Source organism: Rousettus aegyptiacus, unplaced genomic scaffold (assembly GCF_014176215.1).
Source record: "Rousettus aegyptiacus isolate mRouAeg1 unplaced genomic scaffold, mRouAeg1.p scaffold_m13_p_14, whole genome shotgun sequence".
Taxonomy (NCBI): Eukaryota; Metazoa; Chordata; class Mammalia; order Chiroptera; family Pteropodidae; genus Rousettus; species Rousettus aegyptiacus.
The window spans coordinates 33,524,427-33,548,264 of record NW_023416289.1 but is presented as its reverse complement, the minus strand read 5'-3'; the positions used below and the strand labels follow the sequence as shown (position 1 = coordinate 33,548,264).

The 23,838-nt window shown below is 34.9% G+C and overlaps 1 protein-coding gene across 9 annotated transcripts; it reads right to left on the bottom strand.

The window, feature by feature from the left end:
- Positions 1–3,383: 3,383 nt before the first annotated feature.
- On the bottom strand, positions 3,384–23,770 carry ZNF146 (zinc finger protein 146). Of its 9 annotated transcripts, none has more exons than XM_016119642.2 (5): positions 23,666–23,770; positions 22,025–22,102; positions 15,323–15,428; positions 14,884–14,980; positions 3,384–6,862 (listed from the first exon to the last, which is right to left on the bottom strand). In XM_016119642.2, the coding sequence occupies exon 5, from the start codon at positions 6,075–6,077 to the stop codon at positions 5,199–5,201; it is 879 nt and encodes a 292-aa protein (XP_015975128.1). In that variant the 5' UTR covers positions 6,078–6,862; positions 14,884–14,980; positions 15,323–15,428; positions 22,025–22,102; positions 23,666–23,770; the 3' UTR covers positions 3,384–5,198. The 9 variants fall into 9 exon arrangements, with proteins under 9 accessions (XP_015975128.1, XP_015975130.1, XP_036088101.1 ...); XM_016119644.2 differs by having other exon boundaries at positions 14,884–14,974; XM_036232208.1 differs by lacking the exon at positions 23,666–23,770 and adding an exon at positions 23,283–23,576.
- Positions 23,771–23,838: the final 68 nt, after the last annotated feature.

Below are 23,838 nucleotides of genomic sequence, written 5' to 3'. Positions count from 1 at the left end.
CTGTATTCTCTCTTCCCATCTGTTCATAAATGAAGTAACCCAGTTCCTATCAACCACTAACTGGGTCATCTATGCAAGAGTTCATCTTTTCTTGGATTCTCAAATACTTTTGTCCTGAAGTTATCTTATTGGGTCATTACCATCAGTTTACAAATATATTCTATAGATTCCATCTTTAATAACAAACCAAAAACAAAGTACCAAAAATCCTTTCCTTAATCGCACATCTGCTTCAAGCTGACTCACCTCTGGGCTTCCAGCAAAACATTTCAAGGGTCGTCTACACTTGCTGTAACCTCTTCATATCTATGTCCACTCTTTAACTCAGTCTAATAAACATTTACTGAGCATTTATGATATGCTGAGATTACTGTTCTAAGTTTTTTTTTTAATGCAAATTATTTAATGCACCCAACTCTATTAGATGATGCACTGGAGATAAGGCGACTGAAACACAAATGTTACAGAACTTGCAGAAAGCCTCAAAAATAGTGGCAGGACCAGATTCCAAAACCAGGCAAGCTGATAGCAGAACTGTGCTATCAATTGCCCTATGCTGCCCTAATCTGATTTATGACCCCAAGCAGTCCACCAAAAAGGCGTTTGTCTACTTTGGTCTATGTACTGCCTAATCTAAATACCATGCTCATTTTATTCTATTTTCATACACTTTACTGTCTTGGCTACTAAGACACCACACTCTAGATAGTCTCCTACTTTGTTAGCATAGGAGACTAGCTACATTTTCCCCTCCACATGTCTTAGAGTATAAAGGCTCAAACATAGGTTTGTTTTCTGTTTACTTTCCCTAAGTGATCTTACCCTATCACCTGTCTTTAACACTATCTAAAGGCTTTTGATTCCAGTTATTGAGTTGTCCCAATTTCCACTGTCGAATAAGCTTCTCAAATCTAACGTGCTCTAAACTATTTTCTATTTGCTTCCAAACTGCTTCTCCATAGCCCCATTTTAATTAGTTAGTTGTCAAAGTTTAAAAAGTTGGCATAGTACTTGATGCCTCCTTCCTTTCTTTCAACATGGACCTCAGAAATCCTGTCAGCTCAAATCAAGAAGTCTGATTATCCATTTCCACCCCTTGCCAATATGGCATCTCTGTTCTAACCTTTATTATCTTGCTTCAGTGATTACCCAGCCTCTAAAATGGTCACTTGGCTTCTGCTCTTGTTCTCCTATCAATCCACTTATCACAAAGCATCAAGTGATCTTTTCAGAATGTCAATCATATCTCTGCCATACTCAAGCATCCTTTGGCAGATTCTCATTGCATTTAATATCGAAGAATTCCACACTATGACCCTTCCGTGCCTTAATCTTCAATCACATCCCACACTTTTCACTTTCCTTTTAGTGCATTATTTTCTTCCATGTTTTTCACAAAACAAAATTTAACTCTTCCCCCCACCACATGCAAGAGAACTAGTGATTTCAAGAGAACAGGAACATTTTGCTTTGATATTAATTATATAATATCTGGCACATAACAGGTAGTAGGCAACTATTTGTCAAAGGAAGTTTGAAAGAGCTTTCCCTCCCGTTAAACTTATGAAATAGTCGTAAGAAGCCATGACTTGCTTTAGTTTTAGCTCTCCCACTAAATAGATGTAAAACACCAAGCTTGTCATAAAATGGAGAAATAATATGCATACTGTCTACTACCCAATGGAGCTGTTCTGAAAAGTTTATAGAGCATCAGTTCTCAAAGTGTGGCCCCTGGCATCAGCATCACCTGACAGCCTATTAGAAATGCAAATATTCAGCCCCCACCTTTGATTTACTGAATCAGGGACTCTGGAATTAGGGCTCAGAAACAACCCCACCCCGCACTCCAGGTGCTTGTAATGAACACTGAAGTTTAAGAAGCACTCATTTGGACAATAAAATCCTGAAGAAGAAAAAAAAATCTACGTAAATGCCAGATTACTACCTTATAGGACAAAGTCACATTATTCACCAGTGGTAGTTAAATTACAAAGCTAGGTTTAAAAAAAAAAAAAAAAAAAAGCCTGTTGCTTCATACTATTTTAAACACAAAATACCATAAATGTGAAATACATATGTAATCAAGGAAAGCAGAGATAGTTCTGCTTACATAACAGATACGATTATGTAATACCCGAAACAATTAATAGAGGTATCAAGGCTATGACCTGCATTAGAACACTTTAGAGAGATTTTACTCGACTTGGGGTAAGAACAAAAAAGGCTTTTATAGTCCGTCACATGCTTTGGGTATTGTATGAGATAGCTAGTACTATGAATCCAGGCAGTGTAGGATTAACCAAGATTGATCTTAATAAATCTTGACAATTCAGGTGTCCAACACTAAAGTCACTTACATCTATGATCTACCAATTATGATGGAGAAGATATGTACTTAGGGGATTCAGATCACCTGCCTCCTGACATGCTGAGTAAAAATGATTCTGAATTTCAGATTCAACTTTCCTCTATGGGCCAACACCATCGGTCTTTTTTGCTGGCTGGGAAAGGAAGGTCCTAGGCTACGGTTTTGTCTTTGGGTCATGCCTGATTTATTCTGTTGACACCAAAGCTGTACAAACACAGGAGTAGAGTAAGAGCTAAGTAAATCATAGAGACTAAGGGAAAAAAAGTAGTTTAAGGAAATATCTTTTGACTAAAATCTTTATCTAAAGAATGATAAATGGAGGCAATTTTTAAATGGTGTACAAATATCTGGTACAGTTCCTTAGTAGATTTAGTATGTAACACTCTTTGTAAAAAGGTGGCGGGGGAACTCTGTATTAGAAAGGGCTGTTTCATTTAGTTAAGTATATAATTCATGGTCATTTCTCCAAAAAGGCAAATAAAAGATACACAGTAAATGCTGTGGCATTTAATGAATTTAAGACTTTTTACTTCCTCCCTCCCCACTTCCACCCCTGATCTATGGATGTTGCTGTTTCCTCTGAAGAACTGGATCTCTGAAGAGTGGGGCATTTCCTCCCACATGCTTGCAGTGTGCACCTGGGGCCTGGCGCATCTGGGGTATTAAAACAGGACCTTCTGCATGCAAAGTAGACAAGCGAACCACTACACTATAGAGCCACCCTCAAGACCTTTTTGAAAAGCAGCTTTTAAAATCTCAAAATGCTATTATTGCTAATGTTCACCATTATTCAAGAAAACCTTTAATAACCATTTATATCAAGTTACAATGAAAAGAGGAATTAAATAGAAAACATTTTCAGGAAGGGTTTACACAACAGAATTCTGTTCAGAGTCTGGCCTACTTTTCTCATACCCTTCCCATTCTCTCCACCTCTGTAAAAGAAATAAACAGTAACTCGATGGGGGAAATCCCTTCACAATGTGTATCAAATCATCACATTGTACACTTTAAATATCTTACAAATTTTATTTGTTAATTACACTTCAACAAAGCTGGGGGGACAAAAAAGGTGGTTGTCAAAGCACCAAAGGGAATGAAATAGTCTACAGGTTAAAACTGAGAGTCGGGAGTTACCATATAACTCTTAACTGTAGAAGTACTGGGAAGTTAAATGGTTTTCTTTTTTAAAATGAAATGATCAAAAACTTAATTTTTACTGCATATGCTGTTCCCATTGGTATTTACATGATAGGAAATTTGACATTCCATAAAACTAAAAAGACAAATTTTATGAAGTCTGTGCATGTATCCTTAGCTAGTTATTAAAATTTTCTAAACTCAGATGTTGCAAAATTATGTAAGAAATGTAAAGACAGACCATATAGTGTACACTATATCACAGAAAAATACACATTTGGATTATACTGTCACTTTTAATTTTAATAAAATAGATAATTTCATACTACATAGAGAACAAGTCCATCCACTCATTGATAAAATTTTAGAAATATTTTCTATAAAAAGTTTAGTATTTCATTGGGAATGAATCCATTTGAACAAGATTTCTATAGGTACAGCGTTCCCATCCTTACCCCCATTCTTAGAGAAAATTTAAAAATACAGAAAAGTACAAAAAATAAGACAAGATATCCATATACCACAATCCAGAACTATCCAATATTTTGATATATATATATTTACTTAGTCTCTTTTGTGTTTAAGAGAAATGGATGTTTACATATAAAAATGAAATCCCCTTTATCCAATCCCCAGTCCACCCCTCCCAAACACATCCCTTCCCTTCTCCATTCTTCTTCACAGGCAACCACTAGCAAGAATTTGGTCTGTATCCTTCCAATCTATTTCAATATCATTTTAAAAACATACACACATATATGTATCCATTACTGATATATAGTACTGCATTTTGTGAGGAAAGTTTAATTCAAATTTACAAAAATGTCATGGTATTAGATGGATCATACTGCAACTTCATTTCTTCCCCCTCAACAGTTTTGAGATCTTTCTCTGTAATACATGCAGACCTCATTTGTTACATTTTACAGATATACAATATCCCATCATAAATATTTCCCATTATATTCGTGATGGGCATTTAAGTTGTTTCTAATTTATGGCTACTACAAATCATGCCACAGTAAATAGCCCGGTACATATTTCCTGAGCACACAAACTCAGAGTAAAATTGCTAGGTATTTTTCAATTCATTATAAGGAATGTTTCCTTACTCCCAAGGTCATAACCATTTTTAGTATATATCTTTTTCATATCCAATTTTAATCCCTATGGATCTTACCTTTGTATATAGTTCATGGTCTCTTTATTTTTTCCTTGGAGGACAAATTAGCTCCAAATCATTTTAAAAAGTCCCATTTTCTTCTCACCTCCTGATGACATTTCTATCCTAAATTCTAATAAATGCATAGGTGTTTCCAGAATCTCTTTTGTTCTAAATACCACGGTCTTTTCCTTTACAATACTTAAAACTTGTTTTTTTTTCTTATTATATTGGTGACAATCTCCAGATCTATGCAGACAGCAATGATAACGAGCATGTTTCCCATTCCCAATTTAGTGGAAATGTGTCTAGAGTTTTGGCATTACCTTTGCTGTAGGTTTTTTTTTTGTTGGGCACAGGATTTTTATAATACAATGTCTTTTCTCTCTTCCGTATGATTTCTCTGGCGTCCAGTAAGTTTTTAACTTTTGTGTCATTTGTAACTTTGCTTCAGAATTATTTCTGATGTCTTATGAGGTGTAAATTCCTGATGAATGCTTTTCAATTTTCAAGACATTCACAGAGTTTTTAATGAGTATGAATTTTCTGGTGTCTAATGTGATGTGACTTCTGGCTGAAAGCTTTCCCACATTCACTACATTGATACGGCTTCTTACCTGTGTGTATTCTCAAGTGTAAAGCAAGGGTTGAGAACTGAGAAAAAGCTTTCCCACATTCATTACATCCATAGGGCTTCTCACCTGTATGGCTTCTTGCATGCACAGTAAGAGATGAACTCTGAGAGAAAGCTTTCCCGCATACATTGCATTCATAAGGCTTATCACCTGAATGAATTCTCACATGTACAATAAGTGACGTTCGTTGAGAGAAGGCTTTTCCACATTCATTACATTCATAGGGTTTCTCTCCAGTGTGAATGTTTTGATGTTTTATGAGGTACTTCTTCTGGCCAAAAGCTGTTCCACATTCACTACATTTAAAGGGTTTCTCTCCAATATGAATTTTCTCATGCTCAGTAAGGTTTGATTTGCCACTGAAGGTTTTTCCACACTCCTTACATACAAAGGGCTTCTCTCCCGTATGAGTTCTCTGGTGTCTGATGAGGTTTGACTTCTGAATGAAAGCTTTCCCACAATCCTTACACTCAAAAGGTTTCTCTCCAGTGTGAATTTTCTGATGTGTAAGGAGGTTTTCCTTCTGGCTGAAAGATTTTCCACATTCGTTACATTCAAAAAGCTTCTCTCCAGTATGGGTGTTCTGATGTTTAATGACATACTGCTTTTGGCTGAAGGCTTTTCCACATTCATTACATTCAAAAGGTTTCTCTCTATTATGAAAATGCTCATGCTCAGTGAGATTTGATTTGTGGCTGAAGATTTTCCCACATACCTTGCAGGCAAAGGGGTTTTCCCCGCTACAAATTTTCTGCTGACTGAGGTGTGACATCTGAATGGAAGCTTTTCCACATTCACAAGATTTTTCTCCGGTATGAATTTAATAAATGAGGACTTACTTTTGGCTGAAGGTATTTCCACATTTCTTACATCTGTGGAACCTCTCTGTGAATGACCTTTCAAATGTAAAGTAAGGGATAAGGTTCAAGAGAAAACTTTATCATACTCAGTTCAAAGGTTTCTCTAAGTGTAAATTTTCTAATACTCAACAAGTTGTGTTACATTCACTGGTTTCTACCCAGTATAAATTTTCTTCTGCTCAATAAGATTTGTCATCTAGCTAAAGGCTTTTCAATTTTCCTCAGAACCACAGGGTTTCTCTCCAGCCTGGTTTCTACATCTACTGAAGTGTGACATGTGAGTGAAAGTTTTTCCGCATTCAGTAAATTCATAGAGTTTCTAATCCAGTACGAATGCTGTTATCAGATGGGATTTAATTTTTTTTAACTGAAGGCATTTCCACACTGATTTACAATTAAAAGTTATTACCAAAAAGGTAAGCTGTGATAGGATTTTCAAACTAAAAAAATTGATGATTCTTTCCTACACAATGTCCCTCATGATTAAGTAAGTCTAAACTGTTTCGAACTCTTTCTAGATAAGGTGAGAAAGATGTTGTCTTAAAAGATATAAAGTCTGAGATGAGAGAAAGGTATTTTTCCAATTTTCTTATATTCACTCCTTTTTTCTTCAGTCTTTACTTTACTGGAGATGAATACAACTTGCCTCCCAAGACTTGCTGCCTCTCTATCTGCTCACCATCTTCTCAGGGTTCTTCTAAAATGGAGTACAAACAATCATCATTTAGAGGAGTTAATATATAAAGTGTTTAGAACTCTGGCTGGCAAATGGTAAGCATTCAATAAATGTTAGCTTTATGTTATCATCATTATTTATGAATTTCTCATTACGAGCAATAAAATTTCAGACTTTGATTGTTGGGATTAACTCTGCTAGCCCATTTCACAATATAAAAGCTGCCTCACAACCAATGTCTCCAACTAAATGTTGACAAGGAAACCACTGTGGAGGGTATCTGGGTAGAAAATTAACATTCAAGGGTACGCAAAGCTTATTCTTTCTCATTTCACAATTCAGCAACTGAGTTTAACAATAAGAAGTTAATAAGTAGGATAAAAAGATGACCACATAAAATTGAAAGTCTAACCTGTGATGCCTAAGAAAGGGAAAGGGATAACCAACAATTGCTTCCTCCCAAAACTCCACAAAATGACAAAAGGGAAAACACAAAACTCACAAAAGGGATATTATAGGAGACATCGGTATACACAGATATTAACAATTTTTTTTTTTTTTTTGAGAACGTAAAGCACAGGAAGATTTTCAACACAGGACTGAGAAAGTTCAAACAAAAGTACTGCAGAAGAGGAAGCCAAGGTCAAGCAAGACAATCTGTGCCACAAAATATCAAAGATTCAGAAAATGGAGGAAATCAAGTGCCCTGAAACAAAAATAAAGGACAGGAGCTGAAAAAAGATTACATAAAGTGCAGTTAGACCTCTACGTTCCTTGCCAGGACAAAAGACCGCTCCCTTATATGAAACGAAAAGCTATTCTTTGCAGAAATTTAATCGGAGAAGCTCCAGACTCAGGGGACCCAACAAATGAGTTGACAGGGGGAGTGCTATACCGAAATCAATGTGATTAAACCTACATATAATATGGTGAGAACTTTGGCACCATTCTACAGCTGAGGGAGAAAAAAAAAAAAAAAGCTGGCAACCAGGTATACAAACCTGGTAGTAGGATATGAAAGCATCCTTCTCTAGAAAATCTAAAAGGCCCATGAAAAACCACATTAGGATGCTCCTCTAAGATAATACTTGTTGCTTGTATGCATTTCTTTTGCCAATACAAAGGATCTGGCCAAACCTAAGTGTTTCTAAGAGTAAGGCAGTATAACTCTTTTGCAAGGAGGAGGCCCTGGATCCATGAAGCATTTTACTTTTTATGCACTGAAGCCTACCAGAAGACTAGGAGCACCCAAGCATATCATTCTTAAATATGACTGTACAGCCAATACTCCACACACATTTGAGGAGCCCCACTAACCTGAAACCACACTATCAAGAGAAAAAATAAACTCTAAGGAAAAATAGGCAAAGAAAAGCAAACAAAAACAACTCTGAAACTAATCACAAATGATTATGAAAAAATGTTTTATCAGAGAAACAATAACAGGATTTTTAGAGCAAGAAACAAAGAAAAAGTTCCCTGAGAAATTAAGACTGGGGTGGGGAGGGGATAGAGAAGGTGATGTAGATAAGTCTCTTTATTGCAGAAGGACAATATATTGCTTTACCCTAGGAAACAAGAATGGCTAGTTTGGTCAATGAAAGTACGCACGAGGAATAAGTATCACTTCCTAGTAAAAGCTTTCAAGATGACAAATTCAGAGAAAAGTAATATGTTTAACAACTAAGTAAAAAAAAAAAAAAAAAAGTTCCAAAAAAACAAAAGGAGAAAACTGATCAGAATAGTCAAAGAGTAAAAAAATTCCTCTCATCTATATCATGAATCTCTAGATTTTTTAAAGGGCCCACTTGATACCTTGCATACCTAGATACATCTCTGTGACATTTCGAAAAAAGAAAACAGAAGCCATAAAAGCTTTCAGGAAAAAAAAAGGCATGTATCATTCAAAGAAAGAGAATCAGAATGGCACCCAATATCTCAACAGAAAGGAAGACAGAAGACAAAATTCTGAAGGAAAAATCGTAAGCTTAGCCTATCAATTCAATGGGACAGTCAAATAAAGGAATTTTTAGATATGCAAGTGCCCATTTCAAAATGCACCTTTCCTCTCAGGATGCTACTAGAAAATGTATTCCACAAAAATCAGTAACTAGAGAAAGTAACAGACAGAGGATTCATAAAAAGAAAATGCATTGGGGGGGGGGATTTCAATGATGATAAAGAAAAGCTACAAGATAGATAAGAGCTATCAGGTCAGAGTACAGCCAGTCCAGATTGAAGTAGGAGAAAATTCTAGTAGTTATCTCCAAGGAGAAAAATGGAAAAAATTTCCCAATGCATTTGACCATGTGGAAACTAGTACTGAGGGGGTTTTTAACCATTCTGCAGCAAGTCCAAGAGCGTTTGTGCTAAATACAGAAAACCAACAACAAAAAGTGACAAACATCAGTTTCATTAAAAGCAAATGTTATACATACATACATACATATAAATAGTAGTATACACATACACATATATTTCTCTGGTTCACCAATGAATGATAGTTGCCTCAAGGAAAAACGGTTGGGCAAATCATTTAAGTTGTGAGTTACACTAGCCACTTTTTTCATGGGCACCATTAATTTGCTTTAAATAATAAATGACCGCCTTACAAAATGATTATTCAGACTTGGGTACTGCTTGGGTATTACTTTCAGACAAAATGAAGACAATTCTTTAAAAGAAAAACTGACAGCACACACTGTCCATGATAAATTTTGAGTTTTCAAGAAAAAATTAAAATTCTGGAAAATCAGTATCCTCCATGAGATTGATAGCTTCTAAATTCTTAAAAGACCTTTCTAATGAGATTGGTGGTGATGTTATAAACAAAATCTGAAGTTTTGATATTATATAATGAGAAACGTCAACATTTGAAAGATCTGCATAACTCAAATGGCCAACGGATGATGTTACAAAATCATGAATGGGTAAGAGACCCATTCAAAGTGTCAGACAGACAAAAAGTTTAAGTCATGGATTTTATGTAAAAGAATGAAAGTATCTGAAATAGTTTCAAATTCCACACTGAGGCTAATTTTGAAAAAATTACCACTGTCAAGTGTTGGTGGAGTGCCAAAGAATATCCATAATTACCTGAAAAAGCTATTAAAATATTTCTTCTTTTTCTAACTACATCTCTATGAAGCCACAATTTTTTAATATACTTCAACCAAAACAGGTCACAACAACAGAAATGAGAATTCAACTGTCTTCTATTAAACCAGAATAAAGATATTTACAAATGTGCAAAACAATGCCAGTCTTCTAAACTTTTTTTATTTTGGAAAACTTATTTTTATTAAGAAATAAAAGTGATTTAAATTTACATGTAATGGGATTATTTGTGTTAAACAAATTAATATATATTTTAAAGTTTCTCAATTTTACTTCTAAATAAGGTAAATTACCACTAACGGGGGTCCTCAAGTTTTAAGAATGTAAAGATTACTACTAATGGGTATCGGAGTTTCCTTTAGTGGTGATGAAAATGTTTTGAAATAGTGGTGATGGCTGCACAACTTCGTGATTACACTAAAAATTATTGAATTGTACATCTTAAAAACATGAATCTTATGTTGTGTGATTCATATCTCAAAGCTTTAAAAAAAAAAAAAAAAGGAATGTAAAGAGACCAAAAAGTTTGGGAATTGCTACTCAAAACACTTATCGTTATTCATTCAACAAATACTTTTTCCTCTACTTAATATGTGCATGGCACAGTTCTAAGCTCTAGGAATAAACAGCATTGGACAAAACTGACAGTATTCTCTGCCTTCATCAAGTTTACATTCTAGTGGACAGAGAACAAATAATTAAATGAGACAGTCTGTTAAAAAGTTAAAACTGCTATGGGAAAAATTAGGAAAGGGGTAAAGAGTTTCAATTTTAGATAGAGTGCCCTCTGAGAAGGCAAGATTCAAGACACGAAGGAAGACAGTGATCCTTACAGATCATCTGGAGAAAGAGCATTCTTAGTAGAAATTTAACAAGTTCACAAATCCTGAGGAAGAGCCTGCCAAGCATGTTAAGCATGCGACCAAGGAGTCACAATTATGTACATCATATTCATCACCTTCTTTGACTTAGCTGGATCTCTTCTATATTTTAACTTTAGAATCTATAAAACTTCCTGGAAGCAGGTCCAGTAACATGCTCCTAAAAAACTTCTCCAACCTTGTCTTTTACTTATAAACATCACTGCCTGAACTCCTAATCACAATCAGATTCACTTTTCTAAAATTAGTGTTTCATATACTTACTTGTAAACCCAAATTTGTATGTAGCTAAGTCTTAACATCTTAACTATAGCTTAAGATGCTGGATGCATGAATGGCTCTATTCTTTTCTTTGAATGGCTGAGAATAAATATTTTTTTAAATATTAGTGGCAATATCGAGGCAGGGAGGAAGGAGGGAAAGAAAGTTTAGACTACAAAGATAAAAAAGACAACCAAATCCAAAGTTTAAACTTTGACTGCATTCTAGCATTTTAAAAAATGTTACAGAAAGTACTGGGAAATAATTTGGGAAACAGTGACTGAATATTACATAATTTAGGACATCATAGCTAACTGTTCAAGGTCCGCTAACAGTACTGTAGTTATGCCATTATTTTTAGAAAATGCATACTTAAATTTTTAGGAGTGAACTGTTATGGTGTTGCAGCACACATAATATGCATGCGTAAGAATACAGACACATAAAAACACAAATGTGGTAAAAAATATTGACTGTGATAAGCATATAAAAGATCACTGTACTCTTCAATGTTAATTTTTGAAAATATTCATAATATAAAAAAATTGAGATATTAACAAATCCTTCCACAATTCATACATTATGTAAAAAGTACCTCATATGTAATCAAAACTGTGGACAGTAGGGCCTTCCTTTCAACAGGTTCATAATAGAGACTCCAGGTATCAAAATATAAAAATATATGAGTTATTAACTGGGGTCTTCTGAACTTCTATGGAAAATGATAAGTAGCATGAACAATCAGATGAGAAATCAATAAAAGAAGTAACAGGTTTAAATGTTAAGTAGCACCTGAATAGGTAGGGCATTTCTTGGTTACTTGGAAGTTTATCTTTTCAAAGGCTTGAGTAACCATATCACATGAGAAAAGAAATAATCAACATAATCTGAAATTGTTTTGAAGTGATCTCTGGACCGGAAAATAATGAGCTGAAATCTCTAATTTGGATAGGATATTAATGATTTCATTGTCTGACAAAATAAGAATGAAGTCAGTCAGACAGCTGTTTATCCTGTAAACAGATAAAATGATGGCGAGCAAGAAGAAAAGGCTGGAGCTGCCAAAATAAAAATATTATAAAAAGAGTTACTTATTATTTCAGAATGAATGGGTCCTTTCTAGGAATTAATTTATAAAGGGAAGGAGGAAAGGCAGAATACAGTGTTCTAGGAGCCACCTCCAGTAAGAGGATAGAAGAAAAAATAAAAGCAAAAGATGAGTAAACACTTAGAAAGAAAAAACAACACCTCAGGTCATTAAAGCATCAATAAGGCAGAAGTAGGAGAGAATTCTTAGAGGGATGACAAACATAACATAAACAGATACTTTCTTCTAAATAGTATAATAAAGACATTTCTGCCCACTTTTCATGTCTTTGAAGGAAAAAAGAGAATAAGAAATAGAAAAAAAAACTGCACTGTTGGTTAAGAGTAGGAATTAGCTATAATTCTAAAGTCTTATGAGAAAGGATGTGAGTAGGCAGTGTCGCTGCTATTTTTAAAAGAGTTCTCATGCACGATGCTCTCCAAAAACATAAGACCCAGCCTCAAGAGACAAATCACCACCTCTCTGTTTGTAACAACAGAATCAAGTATGCTGGTTGAATATAGGAGGTATAGTGGGCCCACTGGCATCCCTGAATAGTAGGAAAAGTACAGAGAGAAAAAAAATGGTAGGCAGGGAAATGTAGAGACATCATCATTTTATAAAACAGTGTGATGATATAGGAAACCAGAAAAGGTCACAACTTTCTATCTCCCTAAATTCCTGACTTGTATATCCAACTGCCTTCCTGATTTAGGTGATCAGTAGACATGTCACAATTAGCAATTCCAAAAGAAAACTCGCTCTATCTACAAACTTCCTGACGTATTCCTATCTCAGTAAGTAACTCATTCTCTTTTAGTTAAAACCTTAGAGTCATTGACGGCTCTTCTCTCATAACCGACATATATATAATCAATCTATCACCCAATCCTTAAGAATTTGACTTGTCACTAGCTTAACTATGATTTTCTTACCTAGATTACTGCAATAGCCTCCAACTAATCTCCTAGCCTTGCCCCCAACCCATACCTTATTTTCTATACTGCAGCAGAAATATAATTCTGATCTTACCACTCTTCTGCTCAAAACCCTTTGATGGTCTCCCAAATCACTCAGAACAAAGGCCTAAGTCTATGATTTGGCCTGTTATCTAACCAAACATACTCTTACTCCCTTTTGCTCACTCACCCTGTTCCAGCCCACTGTCCTGAGCACTGTTTCTAACCAGCAAGCTCAACCTTAGAGTTTTTAACACTTTTTGCTCCTTCTGGCTGAATACTCTTCCACCAAATGCCCCACTCTCACACTCTAGATCTTTTTTCAAATGTCATCCTCTTACTGACCTTTCCCTGACCAACTGGCCCTCCAAATGCCATTTCTCCTTTATTTTTCTCCTTAATTCACTACCATCTTATAGAATATATCTTTTACTTATTTACTCAAAGTTGTCTTCCCAAATTGGAATACAGGACTCAGGAGGGAGGAATTTTTGAGTGCTCTGATCACTGACATTTCTTTAGTATCTGAAATAGTGCCTAATACATATCATACTTGTTGAATATATGAATACACCATGTTGGTAGAAATTTAAATTGATTTACTTCTTTTGAGAACAATGTGCCTATTTCTATCAAATCTATAAACATAACTTTGATCCAGTATTTCCACTTAAGAGTAAATTATTACCTAGTTGTATCTGCATATTTCTATAAAGCAATATAAACAAGTATATGCACTTGTGTCCTCAATAGCATAAGCCTGGAAACAACCTAAATGGCCATTAATAAGAAACACGTTAAATAAATTATATCGATAGAGAATCTCTCCAAGAAAAAAAAAAAACTACATACACAATAGAATACACACAACTATTATTTATATGAAAAGGAAAACAGAGGACTTCTGTATATTCATATTTGCAGCAGATACATACCATATGTTGGCTCATTCACAGATTGCCTCGAGGAGGATAGATGTGACTCATAAAAGTAACTGCATTTTGAAAAAGTGTAGGACTGAGGCTTAGAGGTAAGAAAAGGCTTTTTCATTCTTTACTGTTCAAAATTTTTTACTGTTCAAAATTTTTTACAAGTTCAAGTATTATATTAAAAAACAAATACAGACTCATACATTCTTTTTCTCACATTCACATACACAGACGCCCACAACAGAAAGGCAGAACTGATTTCTAAGGCAACAACTGAAAGAGGTATACAGAGGCGGAAGAGGGGGAAGCAGAGTTTACTGATGTATAATGGGGGAGGTGAATAAGAAGACAACAGGAAGTATCATCACAGATGTAAAATATAATTCTGAGGCATTTAACCACTGAAAGAATGAGAGAAAGTGCAAAATAAAAAGAAACCTGTCAGACAACATGTAAAGACTTAAAACCAGTAAAAGACAACACATAAAGAAAGGGGTCTATACACATTGGGGTATATGAGACTGAAGGAAACAATGAAAGAGAGAATAATCACACAGACAGAACAAAGAAGTATGAATGTGGACATCTAGATTAGAGATAAGAGGGGCACCTGGTCCTCTAATCTAATTAAAGAAGCAGGGTACTGAAACCGAAAAAATGATGACTAGAAATGTCACTCAAGTATCTTAAGAATTCATACCAAGTGATATTCCAAGAATACGGCCTATAAGAAAACGTCCTTAAAAACCTTTCAGAGGTATCAATACTGACTGAACAACTGTAACTTGTCTGGTTATCATTCACTCACCTGGACAATTTATTCTCCACTTCCTTCTCCACCATCCAGTTTGTCTTCTTGCTCCAACAGAGGATCACATACAGTTTAGTCAGTCTACAACCTGTTACTGGGAAAATGACACAGTACTAGAATGTTAATGCTGGGGCCAAAGTACCCTCCTAAAATTCAGGCTGAGCCCTGGGGCCTCAGGACCTTCTGAAGGATGAGGAAGGTGCAGTTTCCAGGGGTGCATAAGGAAGCAGCCCTATGAAAAAGAACAAAGTTATGACCTTTTGCCTTAAAAATTAAAGTACAATTATACAAGCAGAGAGACTAAGACTATTTGAATCCTGAATGTCAAAGCAATATTCATCAAACCATTTAAGCCTCCACACATCTTGAAATGGGGGGAAAAAGGGAATTCACTTTCAGAATTTTAAGTTACATAGGAAAGATGTTCATACTTTACCTGACTAGTTGCTATTGTTCTTTCGTACCACACTCCTGCATTGGTTCCTGAGGGGATTTTAACTGTAGCCCTTATTCCTGGATGAATTCAATACTCTTATCTGTAACTGTAACAACACATGCCTATCAGAATTCAGCTAAATGGATACAATGTGTAGGAAGTTGTTCTAATAGTCAAGAATAAAAACTAAAAAAGTTTTCCTGGAATCCTAATATATACTTTGTTTAAATTAAACTCTAAGGGAAACTACATATTAGAAACTACATATTAGAAATATTAGTTTTCCTGGAATCCTAATATATACTTTGTTTAAATTAAACTCTAAGGGAAACTACATATGTTCTTCCATTCACTCAAAAAACATTTTTAAGAACATTATTAGGACAAATGACAAAATCTGAATGTGGACTGGATTAAATAATAGCAATTTTCTGAGTTTGACTACTATACTGTGGTTGTAAAAAAACAAAATGTAAATGATTGGTGAATTTGGGTAAAGGGTATAATGATTGGTGAGTTTGGGTAAAGGGCATAATGAGACTTCTCTGTACTATTCCAACTTTTCTATAATGTTGAAATCATATTTAAAAAGCTAAATTCTAAAAAAACACTTCAGTTACTATTTACATACACACCATGTATACTATTTTGAAAGAGTTTTGTCACCAATATGTACTGTGGTGTGGCAGAGATGGAAGACTTAATGTACACAGTGATGTACACAGAGAGAAACAAGAGAGGGTGAGTTGGCTAAAGACAATCTGTGAGAGGAAGGAGATCAAGTTTGATATTCTGGACAGTGTCAGGTTTCTGAGAAACACATAAGCAGATAGATCCATTTTTGCGTATGTTGGTGAGGAGCTCAGAATAGGCCTAGAATCAAAATGGCTATTTTCCAGTTGTCAGAATATCTTGCTGGTCAAGACACAGATGGAATGTAACTGTAACTGCTTACAGAGAATACAGACAATACGTGAAGAAGATGGTCAAGGACAAACAGAATCCCAGGAACACTGATAATCAAGGAGGCAAGAAAAAGGATCACAGGAGCATTGTGGCTGCTTAGTTTTAAATCTTTCAAATACTTCTCCTTTTTGAAAACCATACAAGACATCAAGAATAACGGCAAAAAGACTTGAAAACCCATATCCAAAAAGATACTCGCACACTGATGTTCATAGCAGCATTATGCATAGTGGCCAGGACATGGAAGCAACTGAAGTGTCCTACGACAGATAACTGGATAAAGAAGCTGTGGTATGTATATAAAACAAAATATTACTCAGTCATAAGAAGAGATGAAATACTGCCATTTGCGACAACATGGATGGAGCTCGAAATAATCATACTAAACAAAATAAGCCAGAAAGAAAAAGTTGAAAATCATATGATATCACTTTTATGTGGGATATAAACCTAAAAGCAACAAATTAATAGGACAAACAAACAGAGATTCATGGACATGGACTATAGACTAGTGGTTACCAGAGGGTAAGGGGTGGGAGGAGGGGGGAGGTAGACAGGGTAAAGGGGGTCAAATATGTGGTGAAAGAAATCTAACTATGGGAGGTGAACACACAGTGTAAATATATATATGCCTTACTAAGTGTACAGATGAAACTTATTGGATTTCATTAACCAATGTCACCATTTAATAAGTAAAGAAAGAAAGAAAGAATAACAGGGAAATAATACCAACTGGCCGATCCATAACACTACTTTTTTAATGAAACCAGTAGAGAGAGTACATGTTAACTCTAAATTATATGTAAATGTGGCCTAAAATACCCAAAATAACAGAGGTGGTATATGAACCACAATAGTGATACATGTAGCAAGAAAAATTAGACAATGGTGAGAAGTCCTTGACATTACAGATCTCAGAAATAATTAGTAAATATTCATTCTCAGAATGAGGGATCCACCTTGAGTAAGAACTGTTGTAACTGAGTCTAATAATGAACAACAAAACTAGAGACAAAAAAAATTCCCAAATTCCATGCACCTCTGCCGAAGGCAGGCCCAAACAGGGAGGCCTAAAAAGGAAGTTGCAAAGAAGCCTAGAAAATACTGGAAATGCTGAGGATTCTATTCAAAGTTCAAAAATCTGAAGCTAATATTCCCTTACAGAATGAGTAGGCCTCACCCTAAGAGCAAAAACTAGACTAAACAGAAAAGGACTGCAGGGGTAAGCAGAAAGAGTAGGCTTAAAAAGTACAATAAGTCATCAAGAGGTTCTATGATTTTAAGTGAAACAATGCATCATGAAATCAATTTTACCACTGATTAATTAACATAAACAAGAGGTTCAAGTTCCTATGACATTTCATCAACATTATAACAAAAGGACACTCAAAGAAATGACATTATTCTAGGACCTGCTGTACGCAGGAGTGGGGCATCCTCAGATTTAGCAACTTCCAAAACTGAATATATCATCCTAAAAAGCAAGTACTATGAAGAATTATAGGAAACAGAGTTGGAGATAGAAGTTGGCCTCAAACCAGGTTAGGGTCACCAAGCCAGGGAAGGTGCACAAGTCCCTTGCTTTAAAAACTAGAAGAGGCACATGAGTTTTGAAGCATAGAATGCTACTATGCCTTCTCTTTCCTGGTACATGTCTAGGACAATCTATCTCATACAAACATGAGTAACACAAAATAATCTGTCTGTGTCCATACAAGGATACTCTAAGAAACAGTGAAAATGAACAGCATGATTTAACTTATCTGAAGAATAAACTCATCTGAAAGATACTGCCACAAAACACATAAAAAAGTAACAACATCAACAAAATGGGATTTTTAAAAGACACGAAAATTTTAAGAAACAAGCAAAGCTACAAAAAACACAAAAGATGAACAGAAGAACTGAGTAAAGAAAAAGGAGGGAAAAGAAAAAAAACAGAATAGGAATGGACATCTTACTGGTTATCTTATTTTTGTTGATTTTTTTTTTTTTGTTTAAAGACCACAGAATTAGAATTTGGAGACCTTTTTGTTTCCATGATTAATGTGATCTTTCCTGGTTGTTGCATCTGAGGCACAGCAGTGGTCTCAGCCTTAAACTTTTTGTTTCTACTCACATCTCCAGAGACCCAGGCAGCAGGAATAATCAATCTACATCAATACAAGTAATCATAATCTATATCCGGCCACAAAAGCCAGCATCTTATTTAATGTGAAAACATTAAGAGACATTCCTGTTAAATTCCAAATAAAAATAGGATGCTCACTGCCTAAATTATAATTTAATGTAATTATAAACAATTGCTCAGTAAGTTAAGCAGGAAAACAAACTAATTTATAGACATCAACAAGCTTCATATATAACACAACTCCATTCACAATATTGATATAAAGTATCTAGAAGTAAACTTAGTAAAAAGTGTCTAAAACCAATATGAAGTAAATTTGAAAACACTCCTGAGGGCCCAAAAGGAGTTGTACATGGATAGGAGTATTTAACATTATAAAGATCTAATGTCTTTTTCCACTAAGTTATTTTATAAGTTTAATAAAATACCAATAAAAATGAGGTTTTCTTTTCCTAGAACTAGACTAGTTGATCCCAAAGTTTACATAGAGAAACAAATACACAAAAATAGCTAGAAAACTGTGTAAAAGACAAAGGATAAAAGACTAGCTATTATAATGAAAAAAATTATAAAGCTTCGATAATAAAGAGATAAATATTGGTACACAAATATAGACTAGAAGATGGAAGATAATATAAAGTTCAGAAACACACCTAATACATATGAGAATTTGAGAATCAAAATGGAATCTTGAAACAGTAAAGCTAAGACAGTTTAATAAATGCTGTTGAAAGAACTGGATAGCTAATTAGAAAAAGATTAACTTGGATACATACCTAATATCCTATATCAGGATAAAATCTAAATGGATTAAAAATATAAATATGAAAAAATACAATAAAATAAAATATGATAATTGAAACCCTGTAAAAATTATAGCTTTGTAATGATTTGAAAGTACAGGTAAAATTTAGAGTTTGAAAGGCTTTCTAGGACCATAAATTTAAAAATTGACAAATACAAATACATAAAAACAAAAACCTCCTGATTGTTTAAAAAAGAATGACCACTGTGAATGATGTCAAAACACATATTTAAAACTTGAAAAAAAAAAAAAAAGACTGCAACTCATTTCACAAATGGCTAAACTTCCTAATGTAATGTTACAGGTCCTAGAAGAAAAGGCACAAATAAATGGGGAAAGGGATAAACACATGTGACCTTTAAACATATGGGAGATATTCAACCTCACTCATAATGAGGGATATAAAGTAAACCTACACTGAGATACCAATTTTCACTAAGGCCTTTGGCAAAAAATCAATTATTCAACACTCTGGTGGTAAGGTTCTAGGAGAAAGGTACTCTTGTACTTTGCTAGTGGGAGTATTAAATACTCAGCTATACAAGTAACTCCACTTGCAGCCAATGTACTTTAGAGATACTCTTGCATAAGTATAAAATGACACAGATTCAAAATTATTCATTACTGTAGTTAGTTAACAGCAAAAGATTGGAAACAATCCAAATGTCCAACAACAAAACATCCAACAATTGAATCTATAGTACATGCACACTATAGCATCTTACATACTCAGCAGTTAAAAAGAAAAAAAGATGATTAAGAAAAGAGATCTCCAGGAAATATTGTTAAAGTGAAGAAAGGAAGGAATTTATGTAAGGAGGATAGGAGATAGGAGGGAAGAACAAACATATATTAGTTGCCCAACAAACAAAAAATCCCCTTGATAAACAAGAAACAAGAAAATATACTTGAGACAAAGAATGTGATGGGGAAGGGAGTAGAATGAGATGAGATGTCTCTGAAATGCATTTTTTTGTTAATCAGAATTGGATTACTTACTTTTCTAAATAATCAAATTCATTTTTTTAAAAGCAGTCCTTGAACTTGAAGACAAACTGAAACAAATGAACCCAACTGTACATTAACTTGGTAACATAATTCCTCAAAGGATTTATCTCAAATGACTTAAGAACAGAGAACTCTGATTACACATTTTGAGTGGTATGCTTTCTATGGACAAAAATAGCTACAAAGAAATTTTTCACATGATTATGTGTATGGTTACTATTAACCCCTGCCTGCTTTAACGCCATGTGTAGAAATGCTGATTTCTAGGATTTGACATTTTCAGCAATTGAGAATTACTATATCTTGTGAATGGAAACACCACTACTTAAAACAGAATGCTGTAAACAGAATGATGTCATTTGTTTCCAAAGACTATCGATAAACTAGAGCAATATGAAATAATAACAGAAGTAAGATACTTCATGGCAATCTTTGGGGGTAAAGTTAAGGCTGTAATCCACAAGTTATCTCAAAGCCTCTGGTGAGTGAGTATTCCAGAGGCAAACAGGAAATGGGTTGGTATCGGAATTGTTATTCTGAAACCATTTTATTTACACTGTAGGACAAAGCAAAGAAAATAAGTACTTATATTAACTGGTTTCAAAATTTATACTATGAAATACACTTAGGAGCTTATTATTATACTGTAGTATTTATATTGAATTAGAAATACCAATATGAACTTATGGTTTTAAAAATAGATTTTCTATGTCACTGAAATGGCCTTGAAATAATGTTACCCCTACAGTAATGAAAATATCCAGCATCCAGATCTTGGTCTCTAACACCATTCTCCAACAAAAGGAGACATGGCCATTTCCAAGTATGGGAGGGAAGGTACAAGGTGGGCCTAGAGTGCAAGTAAGCTCTCAAAAGTTAAATGCTGGCATGTCCAAATGAGACAGGAGGCAGCATGAAGGAACGTCCCTGAGCTAAAACTGTGATAGTATAAGTGTCACAAAGTACACTAGCTGCTGTTACTAGAATACAACTTTAAAATGATGCTTACAGAAGAAAAACCCAGGAAAATTTTGACATGATTTGAGGTGGCAATCAAATAATAAGAGGAATAAAAAAACTAAAAAATTATCACTTTGCAACCCCTGAAGAAATTATTGATTTAGCCAAGAATTATTTATTGATGTTAAACCATCCATTAAATGACTGAAGGGGAATGGACATTTTTATGATACCAAACTAAAACCATACACATTACACATTAGTCATAAACGGAAAAATACAATCATTAACGGTGGACCAATCATATAGTATGTCTCTCCTGATATTACGCAATTTGAAGATCACCTCCTACATATTCTGGCCAAAAAAAGGGTCAATTAGGATTTTTGAAAAAATATCATCAGAGGTTCTGAAATTGGAACCATGCAAAGTAACTACCATAGAAAACAAAGAACAAACTTCATGAAGGCAGTGGTGATGAGTTTCTAAGATCAATGTAACTTAAACACAGAAAGTTAACTTCCTCATTCTAATTATAAAAAGAAATGTCCATCCCAAAAAGTGTTTTAAAATGTAAATGAGAACATCTATACATGTGAATCTTTCAGAAATTTCCACCAGGAACAGTACAAATGCCTGTACTTTTTCTAATAAAGTGTCACTTTGCAATTAGTAATAATATCACTATTTAACATTTATCCAGTACTTACTACATACGAGGCACTATTCCTTAGAACTTAGAACTCCATAATCTGCACAATCGACCTGTGAATCAAATACTATTATTTTTTCTACATTACTAGATGAGAAACTGAAGCACAAAGTTCAATACCTGCCTAAGGTCACTCAGTTACAAAGTGGCAGAGGAATGAGTTAACAGAAGCAGTCTGGCTCCATGGACTATTTCTTCCTTTAAAAAAAAAAAAAAAAAAAAAAAAAAAACTTTTAATTTTTGAATACATACTTTAACCTTTTAATATGAACAAAATTCAAAAAGCAACCTTGTGATTGTTATCACTTCCTGCAAATGCAGGTACATTTGTAGGATTAATTTCCAGATGAGAAATAGATGGGTCAAAAAGAAAATACATTTGTAGTTATTATAGATATTGCCAAATTGCCCTTCTTAGGCCATCTTCATGCTAATACTAATATTAAATTAATTTGTGAGGATCTAGATTTTAAACATGTTACCCTTGGGCTCCCACCTACCCACACTGCAACTGCTTTTCTTTTTCAGTTTTACTGGCTCTTCTTGTTTGTCTATTTTTCCATATGAAGTGTGGAATCAACTTATCTAGTTGCAAAAGAAAAAAAAAACTATATGCTTTAAGATCTCATTAAATTAATAAATTTACTTAAGTTTGCACACACTTCTTTAAGACCATCTTCCTACCACGTGGTATATCTATTCTCATGTTATGTCTCTCAGTAGTATTAAAATTACTAATAGTTCTTCCTATTTCTTAATTTTTCCTCCATATTATATTTTATTGCTCTTGTAAATAGTGGTTTTTGTCTGTCTTCTGTTGTTTGTCTATTTGAAGGCTACTGATTTGTACATATTAATTTGGTACCCAAAAACTAACTCTTATTTAAAATTATGTGAAGGATGACTGGGGGTGAATTCCTTGGAAAAACATCTTTGCAAAGAGAATTTTCTTCATTACTGCACAAAATCCGTACAATCTGAGAATACCTCGATTCATTTAGGAATTAAGACACCTAGAACGTAGTCCAGACTGATGGATAAACACTGCAACAACTAAGCTTTGTTCAAAGAACGAAGATAACTGTGCCTAACCTATGACCACAAACCCCTAACTCCCTAATTCTGGGCTTTCTGCGCTATATGGACACTGCTTCTCAAAGTATAACGCTAATATTTAGTCTAGGACTTAACAGCAGCCCTATTTAATTACCTAAAAGATCAGGGGATTTGCGACTGTATGAAGCACGCTGACTCAAACAAAAAGTTCCTTTGAAACATTCCCGGTTGTTTAAAGAAAAAAGAAATCATGGTAATATACATTCTACCTCAGTTTTTAAAAATACGTTTTTATATAAAATTCCATTTTTAAACTATTTACCACTTAGCTTTCTGCCCCTCTTCAAATCTTCACGTAAAATAGATGCTCCAGGAAGATGGCACCGTTAGCATCAGCACTTTCGACAAGAAAAGTGCAGCTCAAATGTTATTACTTCAATGCTGGTCTCGTATAGCTATCTCTCAAATGCACCATACACAATCCTGCACCCAGTTTCTCACTCAATAACCTCAAAAATCCGGTCAAACGCGGTCAAACTCAGGGTCACACACGCTCGAACCCTCCTCAGCGGCCCCCAGCCCCACCCCGCACGTAGGCCAGAAGCTCTTAAACCCACTCCCCTCCCGCGTGCCGCGCTCCTATTAACCCGGAACCCTCCCCTTCAACCTCCCGGACCCGACCGGCCCAAGACGCCCACATCCCACCTCCTACTTTCGCGCCACGTGGACCCAGGGGCCGGACTGACCCACGGACAAAGACCAAAATGTCCACTCGATGCGCTGCGCCTGCGCACTCCGAGAATTATCGAGAACTCCCACAAGCCTCTGCGACGCAGCACGTACCGTCACCATGGCCAGGGGGCTGGTATCTGATTCCC

Coding starts and splice junctions, on each gene's coding strand:
- ZNF146 (XM_016119642.2), bottom strand. CDS start 6,077: ATGTCACACCTCAGTCAGCAGAAAATTTGTAGCGGGGAAAACCCCTTT.